The 24827-nt window shown below is 48.8% G+C and overlaps 3 protein-coding genes across 4 annotated transcripts; 1 reads left to right on the top strand and 2 right to left on the bottom strand.

Annotated features, from left to right (window-relative positions):
• Positions 1 to 644: 644 nt before the first annotated feature.
• Positions 645 to 11906, bottom strand: ptenb (phosphatase and tensin homolog B). The gene is made up of 9 exons (XM_085169418.1): positions 10831 to 11906; positions 9597 to 9681; positions 8255 to 8299; positions 7834 to 7877; positions 7501 to 7739; positions 7004 to 7145; positions 6761 to 6927; positions 6290 to 6532; positions 645 to 5966 (listed from the first exon to the last, which is right to left on the bottom strand). The coding sequence occupies exons 1-9, from the start codon at positions 10913 to 10915 to the stop codon at positions 5781 to 5783; spliced, it is 1236 nt and encodes a 411-aa protein (XP_085025544.1). The 5' UTR covers positions 10916 to 11906; the 3' UTR covers positions 645 to 5780.
• Positions 11907 to 13241: 1335 nt separating this feature from the next.
• On the top strand, positions 13242 to 18906 carry atad1b (ATPase family AAA domain containing 1b). Of its 2 annotated transcripts, XM_085169420.1 has the most exons (10): positions 13242 to 13372; positions 14571 to 14762; positions 14844 to 14942; positions 15078 to 15198; positions 15318 to 15518; positions 16753 to 16859; positions 16986 to 17075; positions 17152 to 17202; positions 17596 to 17726; positions 17809 to 18906. In XM_085169420.1, the coding sequence occupies exons 2-10, from the start codon at positions 14589 to 14591 to the stop codon at positions 17927 to 17929; spliced, it is 1095 nt and encodes a 364-aa protein (XP_085025546.1). In that variant the 5' UTR covers positions 13242 to 13372; positions 14571 to 14588; the 3' UTR covers positions 17930 to 18906. The 2 variants fall into 2 exon arrangements, with proteins under 2 accessions (XP_085025546.1, XP_085025545.1); XM_085169419.1 differs by lacking the exon at positions 13242 to 13372 and having other exon boundaries at positions 13544 to 14762.
• minpp1b (multiple inositol-polyphosphate phosphatase 1b) lies at positions 18046 to 23352 on the bottom strand. The gene is made up of 7 exons (XM_085169410.1): positions 22809 to 23352; positions 22414 to 22605; positions 22136 to 22336; positions 21797 to 21894; positions 21392 to 21522; positions 21090 to 21223; positions 18046 to 20588 (listed from the first exon to the last, which is right to left on the bottom strand). The coding sequence occupies exons 1-7, from the start codon at positions 23350 to 23352 to the stop codon at positions 20335 to 20337; spliced, it is 1554 nt and encodes a 517-aa protein (XP_085025536.1). The 3' UTR covers positions 18046 to 20334.
• Between the last annotated feature and the right edge of the window lie 1475 nt (positions 23353 to 24827).

Here is a 24827-nt window from a genome sequence, read left to right as displayed (position 1 = left end):
GGCGTCAGGTGACCGGCCGGTTGTCTGAGGTGGAGGCGTGGTGGGTGCAGTCCAGCTGGTGGAGCTGCTGCCTGAGCGTCTCCGCTGCTCTGCGCCTCCTTTGATCTTTTTATAGCAGCAGATGAGACAGAATCAGTGATGGCTCGCTGCCCACGAGGCACACTGAGCGCGTGTGACCTCATTTCTCCTCCCCGCTCGCTGCTGCACTGCACGGTGGGGGAAGCGAGCCATTATCATTTCTGCCAAGTCACCGGTCGATCGTGCACATGCGCGCGCACGCAGCATTGAGCTGAGGCGCTCCTGTGTGCACGAGTCTGTGCAGCGGCGGAGCATAAACGAGTTTGTCAGAGAAGACGATGATGGTCGTTCACGGCTGGCACAGCCGGTCGTCTAAGGTGGGAGTTGGTGGTTCGATTCCCGTCTGCACAGTGTGAAACGTGGGCGTCTCTATGAATGACGCGTGTTGAAACACTGTATCAGAATCAGCCCATTAATTATTTACTGGACAAAAAGTGAATTCTTAGGGCGGCTGTGGCTACAATGTAGCTGCATCACCAGTGTGTGACTGTGTGTGTGTGTGTGTGTGTGTGGATGGGTGGATGTAGTATAAAGTGCTTTGGGGACCAAGTAAAGCGCTTTACAAATACAGGCCATTTAAAACATGAGTTCACCAAGAGTTTATTCAACAAAATGCCCCAAAGCCATTTTCTTCCCTTAAAGCAGCGCACGGAGCACTTGATAACAGAGCAAATGGACCTCAAGAGAAACTCTTTGTCATACTGGCAGACACCTGAAGCATTATGGGAGTCGTAGTTCTAAAACCAAGCCCAACAAAAATCAAACAATGAGCAGCTGTTTATAAATAGTTTATTCACCTTTACAGTGTTTTTATTTCTTTATAAAACAAGGAGAGGAGGAATAAAAGAGGTGGGGTCAGATTAACATGTTGCCATGGTGATATAGTTTGTAGTCAGGTGACACTTTTTGTTTCTTGATTGGAAAATAAAATGAACACCTGTGTGCACCTGACATGTGACACGAGGCTCGGAGTCGGGTACGAAACCACATCTGATCGAGACCACAAACCCCGCCCCAGAAAGGGGCCGTCCTTAAACAGCAAAGCAGAAGGAAAGCTATTGTTAGCATTGTGCTAGCGACCTCGTTTAAGCTAATGTTAATGACTGTTGTCGCCGTGAAAACAAGCCGAGCAGCTGCGTAGCTGGTCGAATGCGCCAAGACACGTCGTCAGCTTTAACGGATTTAAGGTGCTCGTGTTTATTTTGTTACCGAGATACCCAACAGCAGGAGGCGGGGCTTAGTGATGACACCGCACATCTGTGAAATATAGATTTAAAGGCAAAGAGCGAGCTGCCCGTTAGTGACAGCAAATAATTCTGGATGTGTTGAAACAGCCATCGAGTGTTAACAGGACGCCAGGAAGACACGGCCCACATTTATTTATTAAACCTCAGTTAAAACGTATTTCACCACAGCCTGTGGACTGACCAGTCAAAGCTTGGTCCACTAAAGCCTGGCCAGCATCTCCTGTTGGGAACAAACGTCTCCCTGAAATCACGCTCGCTGTCTTCTGGAAGCCTGCTGAGGGGCAGCACCCGGGGCGCCGCAGGTTAACGTTTGAACAGGAGCGGAGATACACTCTACGCCAATGATGTGTTGTTTTATGTTCAGGACTCAGATCTGGGGAACAGCTGACATCAGCTCATCAGGAAAGCAGAACAGATGGCTAAACAGCCTGATCTGGACGAGTTTCTGCTCTTTCTCTGACTGGACCAACAGACATGGTTTGGGTACACAACTCCGAGGAAACGTCTGAAACTACTGAAGGTCATATGACGAATCCATCTGATTGACTTGAATGAAAAGAGCCTGAAACACTGACACTGGTTTGTGAATCCGTTATTCTAACGAGGTTGTCTGTGAGGATCACACGAGCAGACTATGTCACGTTTTGATGGGTCCCAGTTCCCTTGTGGGATCAATAGAGCATCTATCTACAGACTGTTGCACAGAGAAACGGTGACGCCTTAACCTTACGGCGAAAAACAAACTGTGTGAGCACAGACTGTAATTACAAACGGACCCAAACTCAACAATTAGAAACACAAAGGCGTCCGAGCTTCTTCTTGGCAGGTTTGGTGAAGAGACGCAAACAGCAGAGCTGAAGCGCTGTGTGGTCGGGGACAGAAACAGGACGTCTGAGGGAGCAGGAAGTACCGGCGCTTGTCACGATGACCGCTTTTCCACTGGTGCCAGCACACAGATCTGAGAATCGTTAGCAGATGTTGGGCTAATATCTGCGCGAAAAGCACCCCACCCAGAGTCTGCCAATCACTGGATGAATTTCTCGCGGTAGGCCCTCCCGTAGCGTTTGACGTCACGGGTCCTAGCTTCAGGAGCAGCAGGCTCTCTGGTGGGGCCGCTGTTTCAGCACCACATCAGTGGGACAGAGGCAGGCGCGGTGCATTAGAAGGCAAAGTTCGAGGTTCCTTCGCACAGAGTTGCCCCAGAATCCCTGATGATGTCAGAATCGGGGAGGAGCTTGACCCCAGCTCTGTTAACAGGTGACCACTTTCTATGAAACTGCAGGCGAGGTGAAGAGCTGAGCGGAGGTTTGTATACAACCAACAATGAAAAGACACTGAGCACCTTGAACAGTCAGAGACGTGGACAGCACCTGCCTGGCCTCGAACACCTGAACCTGCTCAGCAGTGGAGAACATCACCAACATGAAACACTACAGCACTCAGTCGTCCACATTCGGACCCATCGCTGGATCTCTGCAAGCTTCCCTTTGGAAAATCATTTGGAGAACCACAAAGAGTCCAAACGCAGCTTCTACCCATCGTTCTGGACTCGACCACGACCTGCCACCTCATCGAGTGACCGCGCTTCAGTAAAACTGGGTTTTAAGAACAAATCCACCTGAATGGACTCTGGCACAGGTCTACACCCTGGTCACTGCTGAATGGGTCAGTGACAGGACGTGAGGCCAGGTCTGATAGCACCTAACAGGACTCGAGACAGGAAATGCTGCTGTAAAAATCCCAGTGGCTGTACGGCCACGCTGACGACGCAGCTGCTGGGCAGTAGAGATCAGGAGTGGACGAGCACGCTGCTGGTAGAGAGCACCACAGATGGACGACCAGTCCTGGGCTCGCTCAACAAGCTGCATGCACCGGCTGTCAGTAGCACCAGGCCACGGCGTTAGACGTGCTCACACAGGACGCCGTTTGTTTGGCTAAATGTCAATCGAACCTAAAAACCCTCAACACTGCTGAGGCATTACATCGGTCATAAGAGAGAGCACAAAGGAGCAGTTGGCAGTTGCTTCAGCATCATCATCAAGACCTCTGCAAACATGTTCAACCTTGGATGGCGAGAACGGACGAGCTCCCACAGATCTGAGGGTCAAACACACCTTCAGATCTTCTCCTTTTGGGGTCAAGCTCAAGGTTCAGCATCTTATTTATCCTGATTGCAACTGAACATGATTGATATCATTACTGACGCCTCTGCCTTCATTACAGGTCACCAGCTCTTTGACTTTAAACACATCTGGAGATCAAGATGGGAGTTTTTTACTGAAGGCATCGGCACTACAACTTTGGAGTTTAGATCCTCACGGTGCATCCTGTGTGACCAGACCTGCCAAGACCAACAGGTTCAACAACAGAGACCCAGATACCACACCTACGATGAATCAGTCATAGCGGGGTCCACGATAGCGTTTAGCACCAAATGCGAGGACGGAAATCAGGCGTCAGGACTAAAACGTCTACCTGTGCCCGACCAGGACGCAGATGACCCTGTAGATGCTCCGGACCATCGGACACTTTTATACGGTGTTTATGGTCACTGCATTAGGCCTTACTATACTGTACATGTAATATCTTTATGCAGAACGGTGGATGTGCAAGGAGAAGCTTAATGGTCAAAACAGTCGTCCAAGAGCCCGCTTTAACTTTACAAATGTTGCGTGGCAAAGCCAAACCTCCAGTAGCTGAAATATCTCCAAGTCTCAAACCTGCTGCGATGCCACGTGACTCTCCAGCCATCGTCCCTGGTGTTAAAGGTACAATTTGCAAGAATATAAGTGCTTAAACATCTCCAAGTAGTAGTAGTGAGTAAAAACGATTAATAGTCTATGGACAGAGTAATAATTCTAGAGCGTTCTGAAAGATCAGAAACCAGAGACACACAGAGGCTGACCATCGTGATGGAGCCGCTCCGTCAGCACAGCGTTTCGCCTTTTTTTTTGGGCGGCGATCCCAAAATCCTCATGACCCCCACGAAGTCCCAGTGTCCATTCAAAAGATGCTCCGAATGGACCTGGCAGATCTTTAGCTTAAAGTAGTTTTACTGAAAATAAATCCATGACATTGTAACGATGGCACTCCCACGCTGCGGACTCCGGCTGCAGGAAGCCAAAGCTCGCAAACGGCAGCTTTACGAGGACTACAGCGCAACACGAGCCGAATCAGATCTCCTGCACAGACGGAGCTCGCCTGGAAATATTTACAAGGCCGTCGAGATTCACTCGAGTGTCCTTCATAAAGTGCACGCCAGACACCGACAGCCAGCGCTCTGGAGTCAAAGATTTCTGCCTCAGTCTGTGCTGGGGGGCTAGCCTATATAGGTGTGTAGCTTAAAAGCAGATCGCTGCAGGAATGGTTATACTGTGCAGTAGCTCATTTGTCGTTTAGCTTAATGATTGATATATTTCAGAGTACAACAAAAACAAGGAAGTGTAGGAGCTGATTGAAAGACTGAACAGAGTCCTTCTGTGCAAAGCTGAGGACAGACAGAAGCGGTGAAGCACGTGTTCACGCTCGGGTCGCGCTCAGAGCGTCCTTCAGCAGATGATTGACGGAGCTGCAGAGGATTGTGAATAATAACGTTTCTCATCTTGACATTCAACAGCAGGTTGTCGCTTCTCTTTGTGCTTTGTCCCAAACTGGGTCCAGATCAGCGACGGGACCGAACAAGGCTCGGGGAGAACGTTCAGCCCAACCCAGTTTAGACTGGATTAAACAGGCTGCTGCAAACTGGAGCAGGAGTTTCCAGTTGAAGGTGTTGGAAGTATTCGGGAGGATAAATAAATGCGGTCACGGTGACCCTTTTTAAATCAGCATCTCTTTTTACAAGAACAGATTCGCCTCACCGGCTGATATTTCGCCAGGTTCATGACCGTCTGCCATCGTCAGCATCGTGGTTTCACATTTTGAGTCAGTAAGTTAGTCTCAGATCCAGGTGAAGCACAGGAACTGGCCTCCAAAGCTCCACGTGGGTCCACGCGCGACCTGGATTTGAGTTTTCAGCACAGAGAGAAGCGTCAACACTGAGAACGCCTGAAGAGCAGAGATGAAGAGTCCAGCCCGCTCAGCACGACACTGAAAGCTGGGAGGGGCTTCGTCCCAGACGCCGCGGCGTGCTCACTAAAGAAGTCTACTCGTCTTTCCGTTTGTCTAGATTCAAGTTTTACTCCTTTAAACTGTGATTTCCTGCGTCACACTGTCCGCTCGCCTGGCCCCGCCCACATGCTTACAAATCCATGTCATGTGATTGTCCAGCTGTGTAGAAGTTTGGGGGGGGGGGAAAGTTTTCTGATCAGAGCTCTTTGAGTCCCGCTGATCAGCTGCGCCGGCGCTGCTCCCCGTCAGCTAACCGCCGCTCGTCTTCGTCCGGGGTCACGTATACACACATACATACTGGAGATATATACACGTATATGTTTGCGTATTAGAGAGAGTGCGTGTGTGTCAGACTTTTGTGATCTGATTGTGGTCTTCGTCTTCAAACCCCTCGTTCTCAGGGTCCGAGTCCGTCGTGTCCGAGTAGCGGTAGTGATCCGGTTCGTTGTCGCTGGCGTCTGGCGTCATCGAGGACGTGCTGCTCGCGTCACAGTTGGCTCCTTCTTCTACCGTCTTGGTGAAGAACAGTTTCACCTGAAGCAGAAGAAGAAGCAGAGCGTCAGTCTGGAGGTCGCCTGCCTGCTGCTAGCCAACCTCGCTGCTCACGCTTTTAAAACTACAGATGGCGGGCAGCGGCGCTCTGCCGCTCATCGCACATCGCTGTGCTTCTAACGACTTTACACGCCAGCAGAAATCTTCTTCCTGGTTATTACAGGCTGGGTTTGTGCGGCTCGTCAACTTAACGAGTCTTTTTCTTAAAGAACAAAACAATCAGGATATTTGCTCAGCGCCGTCGCCGTCAGCGCCGTCGCCGTCAGCGCCGTCGCCGTCAGCGCCATCGCCGCTCAGCAGCTCACCTTGAAGTTCGGGGAGAAGTTCCTGTTGGCCTTGTCCTTGTTGGCCTTGTCCAGGTCGTTCTTGGTCAGCGTGAGGACCAGGTAGTCTCTGTCGTTGGTTTCGCTTCCCGGCGTCATCGGGGTCTGCGGCGTCCTGTCAAACAGCTCTCTGGGTGTCCCCGCGCTGCCGTTCTCCATCCTCTCCGGGACTTCCTCCGGACCCGGGATGAAGAAGGTGTTGATCCAGAAATGGAACATCTTCTCCTACAATGAGAGAAAGCAGTGAGGACACCGGGCCGGCGTGCGCTCTGCCATCGTGGACACGTGTCAGACTGGTTTGAGTTTGGCACTGAATAAACCAGGCTGACCTTTGACCTTTGACTTTGAGGAAATATCCAGTCCTGCTCAGACACGGGTCTGCACAAGACAAATGACACCAGGCCACATGTGAACCCGACTCAGGACAACAGTAAGACTCCATCACCTCCTCACCTTCTTCAGCACCTTGTTCTGCTTGTGGAAGAACTCCACCTTGATGTCTCCACAGACAGGAAGTGGCTGCGGGAACTCAAACAGCATCAGTTTGTCTTCCCTGCGGGTGTGGGCGGGGTTAGAGGTGTGGATCTTCACCTTGAGCTGGTACACGACAAACTGGGGGTCTGCGGGGGGAGCACAGGGACACCCGTTAATTCAACCGAAGTCGAAGCGACGGCGGACTTACTGCTCGAGACTCACTGCAGGTGCCTCCGGTGAACATGGGGATGGTTTCGAACAGCATCTTGTGGAAGAGCAGAGCCACCGGTTTGTACTGCAGCTGGTTCTTCAGCAGGAAGTTGTAGTAGACAACGTAGCGCCGCTGGCTCGGGATGGTCACACCCTGAACAGCAACAGATCAATCGTGAGGTCAGGTTATATCAGAGTCTTTCAGCGTCCTCATCGGCCGCCTCTGCAGACAGAATTCATCCATTCTGTCACGCTCATCCGTGTCAGGGTTGCAGGGGCACCCCGGGAACTCCCGGACGGGCCGCCAGGCTGTGGCAGGGCTGACAGAGACAATCACACCTGTGGACAGTTTAGAGTCACAGGTAACCTAACCCCACTAGCTGCATGTGTTTGATGTGGGAGTACCCGCTCAGGGTTTACCGCCCAGTTACAACCTGATTCATCACAACAGCGGCTCAAGGCGCCGCGTATCACGAGGCAAAGGCTCCACATTAACACAGAAAGGTTACCTTCTTGTCGTGGGTGCGGACCTCCCCGTAGAAGTCGAGGGCCTCCTGAGCTTCCTGGAACTTGCCGCGGTGCAGCAGGTAGGCGCAGATCATCACGCCGGTGCGGCCCTTTCCCGCCTTGCAGTGGATGGCGGCGACGTGCTGCTCGTCCTCGCTCAGCCACTTGTCCAGGTCCTCGCAGAACGGCTTTATCAGCTCCAGCTGGGGCGGGTTGTGGTCCTCGAACGGGAACTGAGCGACTGGGAGAGGAGGAGCAGAGCGACGGCTCGTTACCCAACACCAGACAAACACGCTGCCTCTCAAAGGTCAGAGGTCACAAGAGGACAGGCTCACCTTGGCAGTTGAACTTTGATGAGTCGTAATGTCGCTCCGCACATCTGTGGACAGACACACAGATGTTAGGACTGGCCGCCTCCCCGGCAGCTGTCGGCGCCTGTGAAGGAATGTTTAGCTCGCTGACGTAAGGAGCTGCGGCGAGAGGCGGAGTCCACCTGACAGACGCTCACCTGAGTACGTTAAAATGAACCCCTCACCCACTTCTCTGTGTCACAGTATTATCCTGTTTGTTAAACCTGCGCTGCTGTCAGTACACCTGGACCTGCTGAGCTGAGTCTGTGGAGCCCCGAGTCTGTGGAGCCCCCAGGAGCCCCGCCTGTGGGGTCCTAACAGTCTGGTCTAAACTCAGCTTTATGACCTGAACAGGAAGTTTTCATTTAAAGACATCATCACAGAGGAAAGCAGACGGAGTACTCACAGGTTGTAGATCTTATAGTGATTCTTGTGCTTCGAGTCTAAAAACCTGAGAGGAGAGGCGGGGCAAACGTTAGAGAAGCTTTACTCACACGGCAGCTCCACGATCACATGTGGAGTGTTATTACAGCGTTATCACACGACGGTGTTATTACAGCGTCATCACACGACAGTGTTATTACAGCGTCATCACACGACAGTGTTATTACAGCGTCATCACACGACAGTGTTATTACAGCGTCATCACACGACAGTGTTATTACAGCGTTATCACACGACAGTGTTATTACAGCGTCATCACACGACAGTGTTATTACAGCGTCATCACACGACAGTGTTATTACAGCGTTATCACACGACAGTGTTATTACAGCGTTATCACACTACAGTGTTATTACAGCGTTTGCTGTGAGGCCGAGGTGAAAGTCTTTCATCCAGAAATCCTACGCCGAGCAAACCAGCTTTAAAAACCAACAAGTGGTCTCCGCAGCGCCCCCTGCTGGTGTCTGAACACGACGCGGCTTTACCCATAATGAAAAGATATTTATATAAATCTTATAAAGTTCGTATCTGTCTTGTATGAAACTTGTATGAAAAGCATACAAGAGTGAAAACAGATATAAGATCCCTTGAAAAATTATATAATGAAACTTGTATGCTTTGTATACTTACTAAAAAATATATGAAAGTAATGAGAAAGTGGCCACTTTCATGAGTAAGTCATGTATGTTTTTACTATTTCTTTACTATATGGGTAATGCTGTGAGGCCGAGGTGAAAGTCTTTCATCCAGAAATCCTACGCCGAGCAAACCAGCTTTAAAAACCAACAAGTGGTCTCTGCAGCGCCCCCTGCTGGTGTCTGAACACGACGCGCTTTAACGAGGCTGACGTCACATTTCGAGCATCTGTAATCAATAAAATAATCTATTATTGCTCAGCTGATTGAAGCTCGCTCACTTGTACATTTCACGTTTTTGTGGCCCGCCTTAAAGCAAACTTCTGATTTGCCAGCTTCAGGAAGCCTACTGAGGAGCTACAGCTCTGCACTCACTGCAGATCAGTTTTCAGCGGAGCATCAATGAGTCTGTTCTTTCTGAGCGTGGATCAAAGAAAATCTCCAGTTTCAAACTTTTGGTGGTTTTCGTTTGTGTGTCCATCCAATTTTTAAGATTTCCACCTTCGCTAGCAGCAGCGATCATTAATCCGTTAACAGGAAGTGACCCAATAACCTTAAAAACTAAGTTGTGCATTTTTTCAGTACGTGATCAGATTTGACAGCGATGTTTACAGGAGGCGCTGCTGAGCACTAAAAACATGGGTCAGACAAGGTCAAAGGTCATCTTACCGAACCACGTCATCGATGTTGTTCCTGTAAACGCCCTCCAGCCGCTCGGCGGGGAAACCCATCGCGATGATGTTTGGATAAATGTCTGATGGAGCGCCGCTCAGGACCAAATGTCTGAACACAGCTGGACCCCAAAAGCTAGCACTCAAACATCCAATCACAGAGCTTCATACCATCACATGATTAGTCAGATCTCTCTCCTGGACTCCTCCCCCTTTAAGACAACCTTTGGGTTGGGTTTGGCTGCCCCTCATAAACAGAAGGTCTAACAGCAGGTGGCCGGCGCACACGACCGAAAACACAACAGTTCTTCTTTAAAAATGAATAAACCATCACAAACAAGTCGAGTTTCCCTAATCGATCAGTTTACCCCAGAAGGCGGTAACAGGTCAGGTATCAGAGTCAGCTGACAGGAAGTTTGCCAAAGCGACGAATCAACTGTCAGAAACCTGAAGAGGTCAATGACATAAAAACAGCTAAGAGAATAAAATGTAACGTCAGGCGTCTGTAAAGGCACACAGCACCCCTACTCTGATCAATAATCAAACTGATCGGGACTTTCACTGTGCTGATCATCCCCAGTCCCTCCACCATAAGTGGCTATTTGCTTTCTGATCAATCAGTCCTGTTCAATCAGCTGCATGTGGATTGATGCCTTCAGCCCTGCAGGAGGTCCTCTGAATCAAACTTTATTAACACAGGAGAGAAGCGAACACCACTAAATATGACCAAACAGAATAATCAATCATCAGTACTGATCGATAGATTTCATTAATTCAGTGCTGGGTTTGTTATTTTACCAATAACACACAGGTTGGTCGATAATCGATATTCTGACCTACAGCAGATGCATCAGAGCAGCCTGGAGACGCTCCAACAGACCTCACGCCGAACTGCATTGAAAAATCTGCTAAATTAAGACTAATTAGCAGACGTGTCAGTGTGAGGGGACAGCACGAAGACGGCCGCTGCAGAAGAAAACCAGCGGAACATCTGGACCATGAAGACCGACCGAGAACAGCCCTCAGGCACGAGCCAGCAGACACGAGCCCGCCTCTAAATGCGATTTTTCGAGTCCGGCTGCTCATCAGCAACACGCCCCACACCGAGCCGCCTCCTTAAATCACAGCTTTTCTGAACAGGCTTCTGCACGGCGCTATTACACACACACACACACACACACACACGCACACACACACACACACACACACACACACACAGGTAAAAAGGATACAGGTCAGGTCCAGGTCGAAGCCGTCCTCCTGGTACCGCCTTTTGTTCCTGCTCACAATCCCCCGGATTCTGATTAAGGCAGCCATCGCTGCGCCCCGGCCTCCGGTGAGGTCTGTCAGCGGGTCAGAGATCACCGGGAGACGGTCTGTTTTACTGCGGAGCCTCAGCTGTCTGGTTACCCTGGTAATCCTGGGCAGCTAGCTCGCAGCTAGCCGGCCTCCAGTCCCGCGATTTCCAGATTTAAAGAATAACCCGCAGAAAAATAAAGCCCAAATAAAATCCAGTAGAAACCTTGACCCGAAGCAGCACGAATCGGTCCCTTTATCCGGCCTGCTCGCTGCCTCCCCGAGCCCCGCTCTGGATGGATGCTAGCCGACCTGCTAGTAGAGATGCATCCGGGCTGTCGCTGCTCTTTTATGGATCAGAACAGGGGAGCTCCGAGGCCTCCTCCCCGCTCCCGCAGCGGGCCCGGGTTTCCAGGTCCCCTGCCTGCAGACAAAGACCATCTGCGGGAGGACGGCCGGTGCGGAGCCGGTCCTCCGGACGTATCCAGCAGAGCTGTTCCCGGCCTATGAGCGCAGGAGAGCCGCCGTGCCTGAATGCAGGTGAGTGGAGAGAAACCCTCTCCGCCTCGGTGCCTTTGAGCAGAGCGACTAGACGACAGTTACGCATGCGTCAAGTCTGTAGCAGGACAGCAGGAGAGACGTCAACATCAGCCCGCCTTCAAAATAAATGACCTACCTCAAAGGACTTTTTTTTTTCTTAAGCGTTTCCGCAAATTAATTTCAACACTATCATACAAAAAACATATTTTACGTCCGCAGTACAACCTAAAGACTTTATGGACTTATGTGTTCCATTTATTCAAGTTATTTAAGTATTTTTTAATGAATCGATCCCAGTGGTGGGTTAATAGTTAAAACACTTTTGAATCTTTCAAGAAAAATATTTAATTTTTCACCAAAACAGCAGCAGAATAGCAGATTTACATCCACTCATCATCAGAGGGACAGAGATGCTGCCAAATTTACCTATGGTGATAATAATCATAATAATAATATAAATTCCTGAAACATACTCATACATATTTAACGTTGTTAGTATTATTGCTATTGTACAGAATATATCAACAGCTATTTCAGTTTGTTTTATGTTATCAATACATACATTTTTTTAAACTCTATCCTTAATTAGATTACTGTTTTTTCTTTAATTTTCATTTTATGTAGTCTGAATTAATTATTTCATTTATACGTATATAATTTAGTCATGTTTACTTTATGTATGTATTAAAAAAAGAAAATTGATAAACGACGTCATTAAATGACGTGTGCGGGTTACATAATTCACTGTACATCGCGAACTTTGCTTTTATTTTGTAAAGCTGCTCAGTTTATTTCGGTGGGTCACCTTTCCTGACTTGACGATGCTAACTTGTTAGCGGCTAGCTGCGCTGCAATGGTTGGTTGCCATGTTGTGACGCCGTCATCCTCCCATTCAGAAAAACTCTAGGAATACGTAATGACCAGGAAACCTGGCAACCACCGGAAGTTACATAATGCAGCATGCCGTCCCAGCAGAGGATGGAGTCCGGTTCCAGCAGAGTTTCAGTCCGTTTCAGCAGTTTTTAAAGAGCTGAAACGACGTGAACATGCTGCTGAAACGGAAAAGTTGCGTTTTTCCACAGAAGCGTCTCGTGGAGGCGGCAGAGCTTCAGCGGAGCCACAGCGACCCCTGGTGGACAGACGTCGGCGCGGAGATCTCACATTCACATTTTTTCTGTAAACTTTTGTCTATGTTTGTTGTTTGCGAATTAATCACGTTTGCGTAACTTTTATTAATCAAAATGTGAAAAATTCATATTCATTATTTACAATACAATTATTACAATCAAAACTGCTCACAACAAACATAGATGTTTACATCAGCGCTGTAATTTGTACTAATCAACCGAACAACTACCACTGTTATAACTTGCACATTACTTTTCTCAGTTTATATATACTAACTTACATGTTACATGTCTACTTGTCAATGAATAGGTACAATACACAATCTGTACTTTTCTAATAATCTAAATATTCTTAACTATTTAAGCATCTTTCAGTATCCTGCTCATTTTGCACACGCCAGCCTTGGTTTGCCACTTATCTGTACTCTAACTTTAATAACTGTACAGTACTCTGTTTTGGTAACTATTTCCTATTTTCCTATTTCACTGCAGGGCAACCTGCACGTGTCGAATAAAGCCTTGATTGATTGATTGATAACTCTTGTCCATGATGGAAATATGTAAAAAGTTTGTGTTTCTGTTCTATATCCTGTTCTGTTTGTATATGTGTTTTCTTGCTGCTTTTACAACCAAATTTCCCCCTGTGGGACAATTAAAGGATTATTCTATTCTAGGTGACGACGTGTTTCGATTTTGCCTGCAGGGGGCGCAGCAGAGTCGTGAGTTAAATAAAACGTAGAAGACGACGACAATCCACATCCGGCTGTCACTGCCGTGCCGCAAAGGAAGAACCAAAGGAATATCTGGACAGGTGAGCGCGATTCTACCTGACAGAGGAGCCAGTTCCGCCCGGTTCCTCTGCTACAGGTGCCGGTGCTGGCGGTGCTCTTCGACGGAGACTCGCGTGTCTTTATCCGCCCGGAACCGCTCCGTGAGGCCCTGCAGCTTCGAAGGTCAAGCTAATGCTAAAGCTAAAGCTAGTCCTTTCGGTTTTACCGTGTGAGCACCGCGGGGTCCAGACTGTGTCCGGTTTTAAAAGATAAGTTAGAAGTTCCGGACCGTCAGGAGTTTGTTTTCCAGAGCAGCAGGTCTGACTCTGAGCTCAGGTGTAGACGATTATAACTCATGTACGACCTGAGGTCAGCTTTCAGCCTCGCGCTGAGAGAAGGATGGACTGTGTGCAACCTCAGCTAACCCGCATCACCTGTACGTCAGCGATGCTGTTAGTTATAGTTTATTTTCCCATAAAGTCCACTACAGAATAGCTGTTGTCATGCGCAGTTATGCCTCCGTTTGCAACCACGTGATTGAAACCATACGAAGGATAAAAGAGCTTTGTTGTCCCACAGGGACGTTTATCCTGGACAAACAGCAACACGAGCAAAAATACAGTCCTGTCATACAAGTCTGGCAAACATTCATGTGCGCCGCCATCTTTAAACGGTTTTGCAGCTGCTTGTTCTGTAACCTCTGCGGAAAAACCAGACAGACCTCCTCATCAACCATTGTAGCTGTCAGAAACCAAGACGTGACCTGATGTAACAGTGTTCACATCTCATCATTGATTAAGAGAATCGTATTTCTGAGCCCGCCAGACTCTGTTTGAAAAATGGCTGATTTACAGGACCTTTAATCAGGGTCGATCACCAGGCTGAACATCCAGCAGTTTTCAGTTGAACTACTCACAGAGTCAGCGGGAGATGATCCAGTACAGTGACGGTCCCTGCACCGAAGTCTCAGCCCTGAGCATTTATTCCACCTGAGTGATGGGGGCCACATCCACCAGACTCCATTTCAAATTTGGGCTGTTTAGCATTTCTGTAACATTCTTTCTTCAAACATCACATCATGACTGAAGGTCAGCAGCTGTTTGGATCAAACCCCCTTTAAAAACCTGCCACTTTAAGCTCCTCCTGCTCCCCGTTAGTTCAGGTCTTTGTGTTCACATCTGAAGGAGAACCTGAGCTCAGGTGTCACACCTGCTCATGACTTCTTCATTTGTGTGGCAGGAGCTGCTGAGCGCAACGATGGTGCTGAGGGAGGTCCCGGCCGAGAACATCGCCCGTCCTCTGGGCAGGAACGAGGTCATCGGCCTCCTTTTCCGCCTCACCATATTCGGCGCTGTCACCTACTTCACCATCAAGTGGATGGTGGACGCCATTGACCCCACTAGGAAGCAGAAGGTGGAGGCTCAGAAACAGGTAAGAGCAAGCGAGCAGCTGCATGTTTGATCTTCACAGGTGGCTCGGTCTCTGATTGGTTCCTGGTTTGGTGTCTTTCAGGCCGAGAAGCTGATGCGTCAGATTGGCGTTAAAAACGTGAAGCTGTCGGAGTACGAGATGAGCATCGCCGCTCACCTGGTGGACCCGCTGAGCATGCAGGTAACGCCTCGTGTTGTTAAACTGAAGCTGTTAGAAACTCCTAAAAGCTTGCCCGCCGACGGCGGCGCCACGAGGAAACGGGCAGCGTGTGGTTTCTTTACCTGCGCGTCACATACACCTTCTTCCTGCATGCAGATCACCTGGAGGGACATCGCAGGTCTGGACGAGGTCATCACCGAGTTAAAGGAGACGGTCATCCTACCTGTTCAGAAGAGACACCTGTTCCTGGGATCCAGGCTGCTGCAGCCCCCCAAAGGTCAGAGGTCATTCACCTGCGTCCTGTTTTAGAGTCATCAATAAAGCTTTATACAGGGAGCAAGGAAGGAAAGGAAATAAGGAAACGTGAAGGTAAACTGAATGTGGTCTTGGTAACAGGCGTGCTGCTGTACGGACCGCCGGGATGTGGGAAAACACTGATCGCTAAGGCAACGGCAAAAGAGGCGGGGTTTCGTTTCATCAACCTGCAGCCGAGCACACTGACGGACAAATGGTACGGAGAGTCCCAGAAACTCGCCGCCGCTGTGTTCTCATTGGCTGTCAAACTGCAGCCAGCGATCATCTTCATCGATGAGATAGGTGACGAACACGCACACACATACACACACACACACACAAAGAGTGAAAGCTAAGCCGGAGAATAGAAAAAGTAGAAACGAGAGTAAAAACCTCGCCGCCTGCGTGTTTGCAGCAGGGTTTTAATAGTTTTGCAATTTTCATTAGTTTTTATTTTTATTTAGTTTTGACTTCAGATTTTCAATTTTATATCAGTTTTAATTAGTTTTTACCAATTGTTTGCTAGTTTAGTTTAGTTTTTATTTTTTTGAAAATCCTTAGTTTCAGTTTAGTTTTGATTAGTTTCAGTTATAGTTTTAGTCGTGTTTGCAATAATTAAGTGTAACAAAATCCCAGTTTCATCATATCAGTCATTCTGCTCATCCTTGGGTATGTTGCTATTCCAGCTACCATACTGCACCCTGGACAGGTCGCCTGTCTGTCGCAGGGCTAACACGCAGAGACAGACAACTCACATTCCCACCTATGGGTTCTTTAAATAAATAAATAAAGGCAGATGAACAACCATTGATACCAGGCAACTATAAAATGTATGTCTTGGCCCCAATGAGACTATTAACTCTCGCAGCACCGGGTGTTCGTAATTTTGGTTCAAGTGAATTGATAAACTTTTTGAAGGTAATTGACTCACACAGTTGTGTAGATATCCCCGTCCTGTTGTCTCGGGATGCATCACGCTGCCTTGCCTGGGGTTAGCTTCTGTTTCTGGGGATGAGGGTTGAGTGTGCTCCCTTACCTTCTCAAGCTAAGCTAGGTTAGCCTTCTTGTGTGAGCTTTTCAAGTGCACTTTAAGGTTTGTGGGATTTTTTTCCCTTTAGAAATGTCCCTCATAATTTGTCTGTTTCCACTACAAGACACTTGCTTTATCCAAAACACAGTCATATTCAAAGTAATCCCAAATTGGACTCTGGCTCCCAACTTTTCCTGACATGATTCTGCGCGTGGACGGAGCAGCAACACAGACGACTCGACTAACGTGCTGCCACCTGCTGGCATAATGAGACACAGCAAGAAAAAAATCTGGAAACTAAACTTCATTTTCACCCTTGACTCTTGTATGACACGCACACATCAATGAAAACTAAACACATTTTTCTATAAATTCAGTTAATTTTAGTTAGTTTTGTGAACACTCATTATAGTTTTAGTTAGTTTTCCTTTTTTTGTTTTTATTTCCGTTAACAAAAATGTTTTTTCACTTCTAGTTTTTGTTAACGATAATAACCTTGGTTTGCAGACTCGTTCCTGCGGAGTCGCTCCAGCTCGGATCACGAAGCCACCGCCATGATGAAGGCCCAGTTCATGAGTCTGTGGGACGGGCTGGACACGGACCACCACTGCCAGGTACGCACACCTGTCTGTCACATGACCTCAGCGGTGATGGGGTGTTTCCTTCTAGTAAAGATGTTTCCACATGTTTGTGTCACAATGACCTGAGGGGGGCGGGGCCACTGTGCGTGTCTGTGTCAGGTGGTCATTATGGGCGCCACCAATCGCCCCCAGGACCTGGACTCTGCCATCCTGCGGAGGATGCCCACCAGGTTCCACATCAACCAGCCTGTATGTGACTTTCAAAATAAAAGCCTCAGAAGTCTTAAAAGCAGGGGGCGTGCTGACGGTGTGTTTGTCCCCGCAGAGCGTGAGGCAGCGCGAGCAGATCCTCAAGCTGATCCTGGAGAACGAGAGGGTGAGCGCACGGGTCACGTGACCTTTTCATCATTCTGCAGCGCTTCACGACAGTCCTTCTTCTTTTACTCCTTTAATGGACGTCAGCACAGGAAATGAGAGAACAGGAAATGAACAAACACACAACACACGTTTGGCAAAGGGAAGACATGTAGGGGAAAGGAAACAAGGAAATGATGGAAGGAAGGAGGATGGGGTTTTAGGAAAATGGACTGGAAATGGGGAAGGACACAAGAAAAGGATGGAATAAGGAAGGTAGGAACAAAGGAAAGGAGGAAAGGGAAAAACAGATAAAGATTGAAGGAAGGAAACGAGGAAGGAAAAGAAGCCGATGGGAAGGAGGGCGGGTCGACGGACTCGAGCTCGCAGCGATCGATCTGTTTTCTCTTCACAGGTAGACTCATCGATTAGCCTCAGCGACATCGCCAAGGAAACAGAGGGTTTCTCAGGAAGTGACCTCAGAGAGATGTGTCGTGATGCGGCGCTGCTGTGTGTCCGCGACTTCGTCCACGCCGAGAACGACAGGTGGGCGCCCAGGTGTTTCTGTTGAGGTGATCAGTGACGCTTCGCTCAGGTGAGGTTTCAGTGTCGGGTTTCTCTCTCGCAGCCTTCCCGATGACATCATCCGCCCGATCCATCAGGACGACCTGCGGCGCGCCATTGTCAAGATGAGGAAGTCCAAGACCGCGGGTGGAGCCGGCGCCCTGCTGCACGCCGCTCTGGACTGACCACGCCTGGATCACACGATGACCTCAGCTCAGCCTGCAGCCGCCGCCCCCTCACGCTGACGTGCCACTGCTTCCTGCTTGTCCTTCAGTCAGCTGATTGGCTGACGGTGGCGGGCTTTTCTTTTTCTTTTGTTTTTTTTAGAATCCCGAAATCCAAAATAAAAGTTGTTTGTCAGAGCTCGCCGTCACGCATCCGCGCCGCCGGCTCCCAAGCTTCCCCCTTTACAAAACGCTCTCATCCCGGCGCCTGAAGCTGCTGACATCACGGACACACGCCATCAGGCCTCGTCGTGACAAAACGTCTGACGCCAAACGGCAGGAATAGCGTCTGACTATGGAGGGAGGGATGAGACGGCGGCGAGGCACGTTAAGTTTTTCAGGCATATGACAGCGTTCTGCGTCTCCTCGCCGTTTGTTTGGCTGGTGAAATCGTGAGGAAAGATGGCGGTTGGGTTCAAACAAGCCGTAGCAGCGAGGCGTTTAAACTCGACGCCTGTCACACAGAGGGCCTCTAAAGGAGCTTTTATTGTGAAAATCCTCCCAAACAGAGTATAAGAAACCACCAATAATCCGATGAACAATAAGTTTACAGGTAGAAGCACAAACGGCGAGCTTCAGCCGCTTAAACACGATTCAAGCTGCTTTGATGAAATGACGTCGTTATTGAAACTTTATTGACTCTGAAACACGACGCGGACGCTTTGATCCGTTTGCAGTGTAAATAAACAAACGTGGCGCTGATGGCGTTTCAGGGGCTTCTCTTTTCATCAAGTGTACTTTATTTGTAGTTTTTTTTATTTGTAGTTTTTAAGCTGAGCTGGTTTCTGTTAATCCTCAGAGCTCGCAGTCGTAACAGAAACAGGAAGGCGTCAGATTTTCACATTAAAAGACTGATGAACTTCCTGGTAACACTGAATCATCGTTTCATCAGACGCAGGATTTTTTACTCAGTGTGTTGTTGCCTGTTTAAGTTATGATGTAATAAAGTGGCCAAAACGACAACGTGTGACTTTTTCATTCATGCAGTGAAAATGTTATGAAGTCTATTTCTTTATTTTATGAAAAATAAGTTTGTCAAACATTAAAGTGTAGTTACGATGGAGGAGTGTTGGAATTTAACGTTTTCTTTAAACGTTAAATAATAAAGCTTTTTATTAAAAATAAATAAATGACCCACGCTTAGAAAAAAGGAAAACTTTATGGACGAGAACAGATCCGCTGGATTTTGTACGTTTGTAATAAAACCGTTAAAGCCCGTGGCGCCATTACCAAGAGACGACGTTTGAACAGGTCGGACATCAGGACACGATTCTCACAGTTCAAAGCGCTCCTTTGTAATCTGAACAATTTGTTTTCATTAATATTTCACATAAAATTACACAAAGTGAATTTTTAGAGGAACATATTTGAAAATAAAGAGTTTCTTTGGTTCGAGCTGCTGTTTGAAAGCAACAGTGAACGCAGTTTGACTTTAAATAAGACACTTTGTTCTGTTTTGATGGTGAAATTTTTTATTAAAGCTTGAAATGAAAAACCTTTGGATGAAGATTCAGAAAATAAATTTAAAAAAAGAAAAAACTACCCAAAAAGTTTTTGGCACAAAGTTGAAACATTTTTCACCCTGAACAAATCAAAGATTAAAATAAATAAAGTCAAAATGATTCCGATCTCAGCCCGACACCCTGACCTGGACTCACAATTTTTAAAAGACTTTTATTGTGAAAATCCTGGTAGAAAGAAAATCAACCACCGAAAAAATAAATTAAAGCTTCTCTGGCAACTCTGAGACTAAAGGTGGAGGCAGGGGGAGGAGGGCACCCGCCCTCCGTCACGTTTACCTGCAGTTTAACCTTCACACTTCCTGCTGACCCGAGAACATCAAAGCACGTTTAACTTTTACCCAGAAACAAACATGAAGAGGAGGGCGGCTGGTAAGTCTTCACTTCCTGTTTTGTTTTAGTTGATCAGATGTCATAAATGGACGCTCGTCCTGATCTGTGTTCAGTAACCGACAGCAACAACCACAGACTGGGTATAAAAGATGGACGCTGCTATGGCAACGAGATTCAATCAACCCTGAAAACCTCAGGCTCGTTTACGCTGCCGTACAAACAGAGGAGCCGCCCCCTGCTGGTCGTTGGAAGGACTGCAGGCTGACCATGTCCATCGTTTACCTACAGTCTGTGTCAGACTCCCAAAGTCCGACTTTGAGCGAACGAAAGGAAGAAGCTGGCCAATCAGAGCTCAGGTCAAGACATCTTCATGAGTTACATGACGTCTTTCTCCTGCTTCAAACGTCTGAACTGGGAAAAATTCTAGTGCGTGACTGGACGCTTGTTGTCAGGGGGTGGGGCTCCGCGCCCCCAGGTTAGCAGGTGTGTTGGGCTTACCGTCCTCCGTCCCTCTCAGAGCTCCGTGTTGGGCGCTCGGCCCACCGCCCTCCCCTCGCACTCTCTATGGAAGTCGCAGCCGTCCAGCAGGTGGCGGTACGTTGCCCGGACGTCACGGTACAGCGGCGCGTCCTCCGCCTCCAGCCCGGGGAATCGAACTGGCGACTCATTGACGAATAGCTGCAGCCGTGGGCCTCGCTGGCAGTCGTACAGCACGAACAGCAGGTTGGCGGCGTATGGCACAATGAGACTGGTCCGGAAACGGCGACCTGCAAGACGCCATAGGGAGACTTCCTGTTAGAGCGAGACTCATGAAACAGCAGGTCGTGGCTGTGACAATGATGTCACGATGATGTCACGATGACGTCACGCCACTCTCCAGAATGTTCTGTAGTCTGAATGTCATCATCTTGTTTTAAGTTTAAGGGATTTACGAGTGAACGTTTGGGAACGCTGTTTGGGAACGCTGTTTGGGAACGCTGTTTGGGAACGCTGTTTGGGAACGCTTGGGAACGCTTGGGACTTCTAATGCGACATGAATACATTCATATTTCTGGAGAATCATGTCAGGATTCTCATTTACTCAGATTTTCATCATTTGTCTGGAAACACCAGACTTCCCGTTTCTCGTCACGGCACAACACGAGGAAATACAAGTGCGGTTCCTGGAGGACCGAGGACGACAACGACGACGTTTTTGTGTCAATAAAAACAAGAAAAACTTGTTCTGCTCTCTGATTGGATGCTATGTTAGAGGTGGCGCTTCTTACCATGCTGTGAGTCGTAGTTGGTGGCAGTGGGTGGAGTCTGGTCCTTGTAGAGTCCCAGCAGAGAGAGGAGGGGGAGGAGCGTCTCAGCATGACCCACCAAGATGGAGGCGGGCTCTGGGGACGCGTCAGTGGACCTGACAGAGACACGATCGGTTCAATCAGTGATCGATCAAACCAAATGATTGGTAACTAGCACAGCCGCTCAGGAGCCATGTTGAAGCGGCTTTGGGTGGTTTTTACGAAGCATCACCTAAATGAGCTTCGCCTTGTAAACAAACAACGATCGCAGGGGCCCCACCCACCTGCGAGGACGCCCGGCTCTGTCCAGCGTCCTGAAGACGTGATGGAAGAGCGGGCAGCTGGACAGGCTGTTGATCTCGTGGCCGTGCGAGCGCTTCCAGTACTGCTTCAAGTCCGACTTGTACTCCAACACCTGCAGACGGCGAGTGGGGAGAGGAAACCCACGGACCAATCAGAGAGCAGTAAACACTTCCACAGACGTGTTGCCATGAGCCGTTTGATCGCTTTACCATCGACAACCTGAGCTGAGAGCAGCATCACTAATCAATAATAATGATTGCATTTATGTGCTTCACAATGCCATCTTCACTCCCTCACACATTCACACACTGGAGGCAGCTGCAGCTCAGGTCCTCTCAGCTGCCGTACTGATCCCGGATCAGCCCCGGAATAACGCCGAACGTTACCTTTGCGTCGCTCTCGTCAAACAGGAAGCACCACGGCGAGTGCAGGTTTTTGATGGAGAGCTCGTACGAGCACAAGAAGAACGCCGCCTCCAGCAGATCTACAGGAGGCACAGAGGGACAATCTTCATCACACAAAAACACCGCCCCCTGTGGGACAGGAAGTCCACAGAGCGGCTTATGGAGAAATTTTAAAAAGCTTAACTGCATCATGGGAGATGTAGTGTGTGTGTGTGTGTCTGTGTGTGTGTGTCTGTGTGCGTGTGTGCGTGTGTGCGTGTGTGTGCGCGTGTGTGTGCGTGTGTGTGTGTGCGTGTGTGTGTGCGTGTGTGCATAAGAGACCTGGTGTGAGTCGGTGGTGAGGAAGGCCCAGCCTGTCGGCCATCCTCCTCCTCACTCCCTCCATCTCCTCGCCATGTTTGAACTTCTCCACCTCCAGCAGCGCCGTGCGGTTGTTCTCCACGCCCTCCACATAACCACGGCAACGGTCAAAGAAACGCATCAACTCATCGTCCACCTCGTGGTTGTACTCCGGCTCGGCATCTGCCCAAACACAAAGGTCAGAGGTCAGGCTCAAGGACTCACCTTATCGAGAAGACCTCTGGGGTGGCGAGACTCACCGTGGCGTCCCCAGTGGCGCTGCAGCCCCTCCTGAAACGCCTCCACGCTGCTCACGCAGCGATGCTTCGAGCTGGTCAGGAAGCGCACCCTCCTCTTCCTCACATTCTCCTCGGACAGCAGAGATGGAAACACAGACGCCAGGCGGCTCGCCAGCTGGCGCAGGTCATCCCGGCCCTTCATCACCAGCTGACCTGAGGAGCATCATCATCATCATCATCATCACGGTCGGTCATACGCTCTGAGGTCACATGGTCCCCCTCACGCATTACGTTGTTAACAGTACACGATTAGGATGATGTATTCAAGTATTTATTTAGGCATTTAAGTATCCGAGTACTCATTCATGTTAATATATTCATGTATTCATGTTCTGTGCTGATGGTCGCGGGCTCACCGTCCATGTCCTCGGTGTACCACGCCTCCCAGCGGTTCCGGATCTCCTGCAGCCAGCTCTCAGATCCGCCGGAGGCCCTGGAAGCTTCGGTCCGGACCAGCTCGCTCAGTTTCCGGATCCTGCGGATGTTCTTAAGGGTCGGGTAGCGGCTGCCGTGTCGGATGACGGCGGTGAGGTGGACCGGGGAGCAGTGCTCGGCCGGGGGCGGTCTCAGGACCGAAGGGTCCGCGGACAGAGGGTCCCGCAGCAGGTGCGGCTTCACCTCCTCGTACCGGGTCTTGGTGCCGAAGTACCCGGCGATGTGCGGGATGTCCGGGACCGACAGGGAGGCGAAGGACAGGCGGGGCACGAGCAGACCCAGACTGGCCAGCAGCACACCTCCAGCGGGGTGAAACACGGAGAACATGTCGGCGGGGACCGGAGAACTGAGCCGGGGAGACAGACGGGGTCCACCTGCTTCCGCCTTTCTTGCTTTGTTGATGTTCCGGGTTTGTGTGACCTTTAACCTCCTGCTTTTCCGGTGTGCGGGCCGACCAAAAAGCATCCGCGAGGTTTAAAATTCAACATTTTTCGTTAAACTTCAACTTCAATGAAAAGTTGAGTTATGTAAAAAAATAAAAAAAAAACTAATTTAGTGGTAAAAAAAAAAAAAAAAGAAGAAGAAAAAGGTTTTACCTTCTGAAGCTTCAAATTCAATACATCAATATAAAGAGGCACAATACAGCTTCCGCTTAACGGAAGCCAAAATAAAAGCCATAACCGGTTTGTCTCTTTCAGAGTAAAAGCTTCAATGACAACAGGAAATGCATTTTACTCAAAATCGACATGAACTTTTTTTTTTAAACTAATAAAATAATAATAAAACAATTTAAAGAATCAGAATTTGTAGCTGATGAAGTTATGGAAGTAGTTATTTTTCTGTATGGACACACTGATGTCATGTCTCCTTGTTCCTAAATCAGGGGTCATTTTAAATGGCGGGCCACAGACAGCCCGCTTTGACCTTAAGTGGGCCGGACCAGTAAAACTTCCTGTCACTGTAAATTAGTTAAATATTTAACTGTTTTTCTGCATGATGAAGAAAAAGCTGCTGTGACAGAGAAGGAAATCTGACAGCACGACAGCCGGAGTCCTGCAGGTTTTAGATCTCACCCTGGGTCAGCACACCTGAGCCTTCAAACATCACCACACGCGTCGTCAACAAAGCCTCGATTCCCGGATTACTTGAAACGCTTCGAAGCCTCGGCACAGAAGGACATCGCTAATAACTGTGTGGTGGGCCGTACGTGGCCCGCGGGCCGTACATTTGACGCCGCTGGTTTAGAGCCTTTATTGGACTGCTCAGGTTCCCCTAAAGATCATCAACATCAGAACTTGTGTTTGTTGTGAGTATTCAGGCCATCACAGTTGAACCCTTCCAGCATTACCAGTAATCCCAGTCAGACTGGTCAGCAGGTATACTGGGAGTGTTCTGAGTGCACGGCGGCACAGACTGGACTCATGCTGTGGAGAAAGAAGCAGCAGGTTCAGCTTCCTGCTGAATCCTGCAGCTCTGCACACCACCTGGTCTGACGGACACAAAGCAGCACAAACTCCACCTGGATGAACAGGAAGCAGGAAGTTTAATGTTCATGCTGTTTGAACAGTATGATGGGATGTCTATCTCAGATGGCCCCGCCCCTCCCTGAGCCTGGTTCTGCTGGAGGTTCTTCCTGTTAAAAGGGAGTTTTTCCTTCCCACTGTCACCAAAGTGCTGCTCATAGGGGATCATATGAGTGTTGGGTTTTTCTCTGTATCTATTATTGTAGCGTCTACTGTACAATACAAAGCGCCTCGAGGGAACTATTGTTGTGATTTGGCGCTGTGTAAATAAAACTAAACTGAACCTGTAAGCTCAGAGTTTTAGCACTTACTGCAGCCACTGTGATGGCTTTCACTGGTTTATGTTGTTTTTTACATTTAAACAAAGGTGTTGAGATCTAAGCTGAAGCTAGCAGTTAGAGCCACCTGTGTCAACAT

Source organism: Neolamprologus multifasciatus, chromosome 8 (genome assembly GCF_963576455.1).
Source record: "Neolamprologus multifasciatus chromosome 8, fNeoMul1.2, whole genome shotgun sequence".
NCBI classification, from domain to species: domain Eukaryota; kingdom Metazoa; phylum Chordata; class Actinopteri; order Cichliformes; family Cichlidae; genus Neolamprologus; species Neolamprologus multifasciatus.
Note: the sequence above shows the minus strand (reverse complement) of the source record. Positions and strands in the feature narration are given on the sequence as shown.

Bases quoted from the DNA above. Each gene is read 5' to 3' on its own strand.
- ptenb (XM_085169418.1), bottom strand. From the start codon at position 10,915: ATGGCTGCCTTAATCAGAATCCGGGGGATTGTGAGCAGGAACAAAAGG. The intron at 7,878-8,254 runs GTGAGTACTCCG...GTCTGTCCACAG, and splicing joins CACTATAAGATCTACAACCT to ATGTGCGGAGCGACATTACG. The intron at 6,533-6,760 runs GTGAGGAGGTGA...CTCTCATTGTAG, and splicing joins AGAACAAGGTGCTGAAGAAG to GAGAAGATGTTCCATTTCTG.
- atad1b (XM_085169419.1), top strand. From the start codon at position 14,547: ATGACTTCTTCATTTGTGTGGCAGGAGCTGCTGAGCGCAACGATGGTG. The intron at 14,943-15,077 runs GTAACGCCTCGT...TCCTGCATGCAG, and splicing joins TGGACCCGCTGAGCATGCAG to ATCACCTGGAGGGACATCGC. The intron at 17,076-17,151 runs GTATGTGACTTT...TTGTCCCCGCAG, and splicing joins GGTTCCACATCAACCAGCCT to AGCGTGAGGCAGCGCGAGCA.
- minpp1b (XM_085169410.1), bottom strand. From the start codon at position 23,352: ATGCTTTTTGGTCGGCCCGCACACCGGAAAAGCAGGAGGTTAAAGGTC. The intron at 22,337-22,413 runs GTGAGTCTCGCC...GTGTTTGGGCAG, and splicing joins GCGCCACTGGGGACGCCACG to ATGCCGAGCCGGAGTACAAC. The intron at 21,895-22,135 runs GTCTCTTATGCA...TGCCTCCTGTAG, and splicing joins TCACCACCGACTCACACCAG to ATCTGCTGGAGGCGGCGTTC.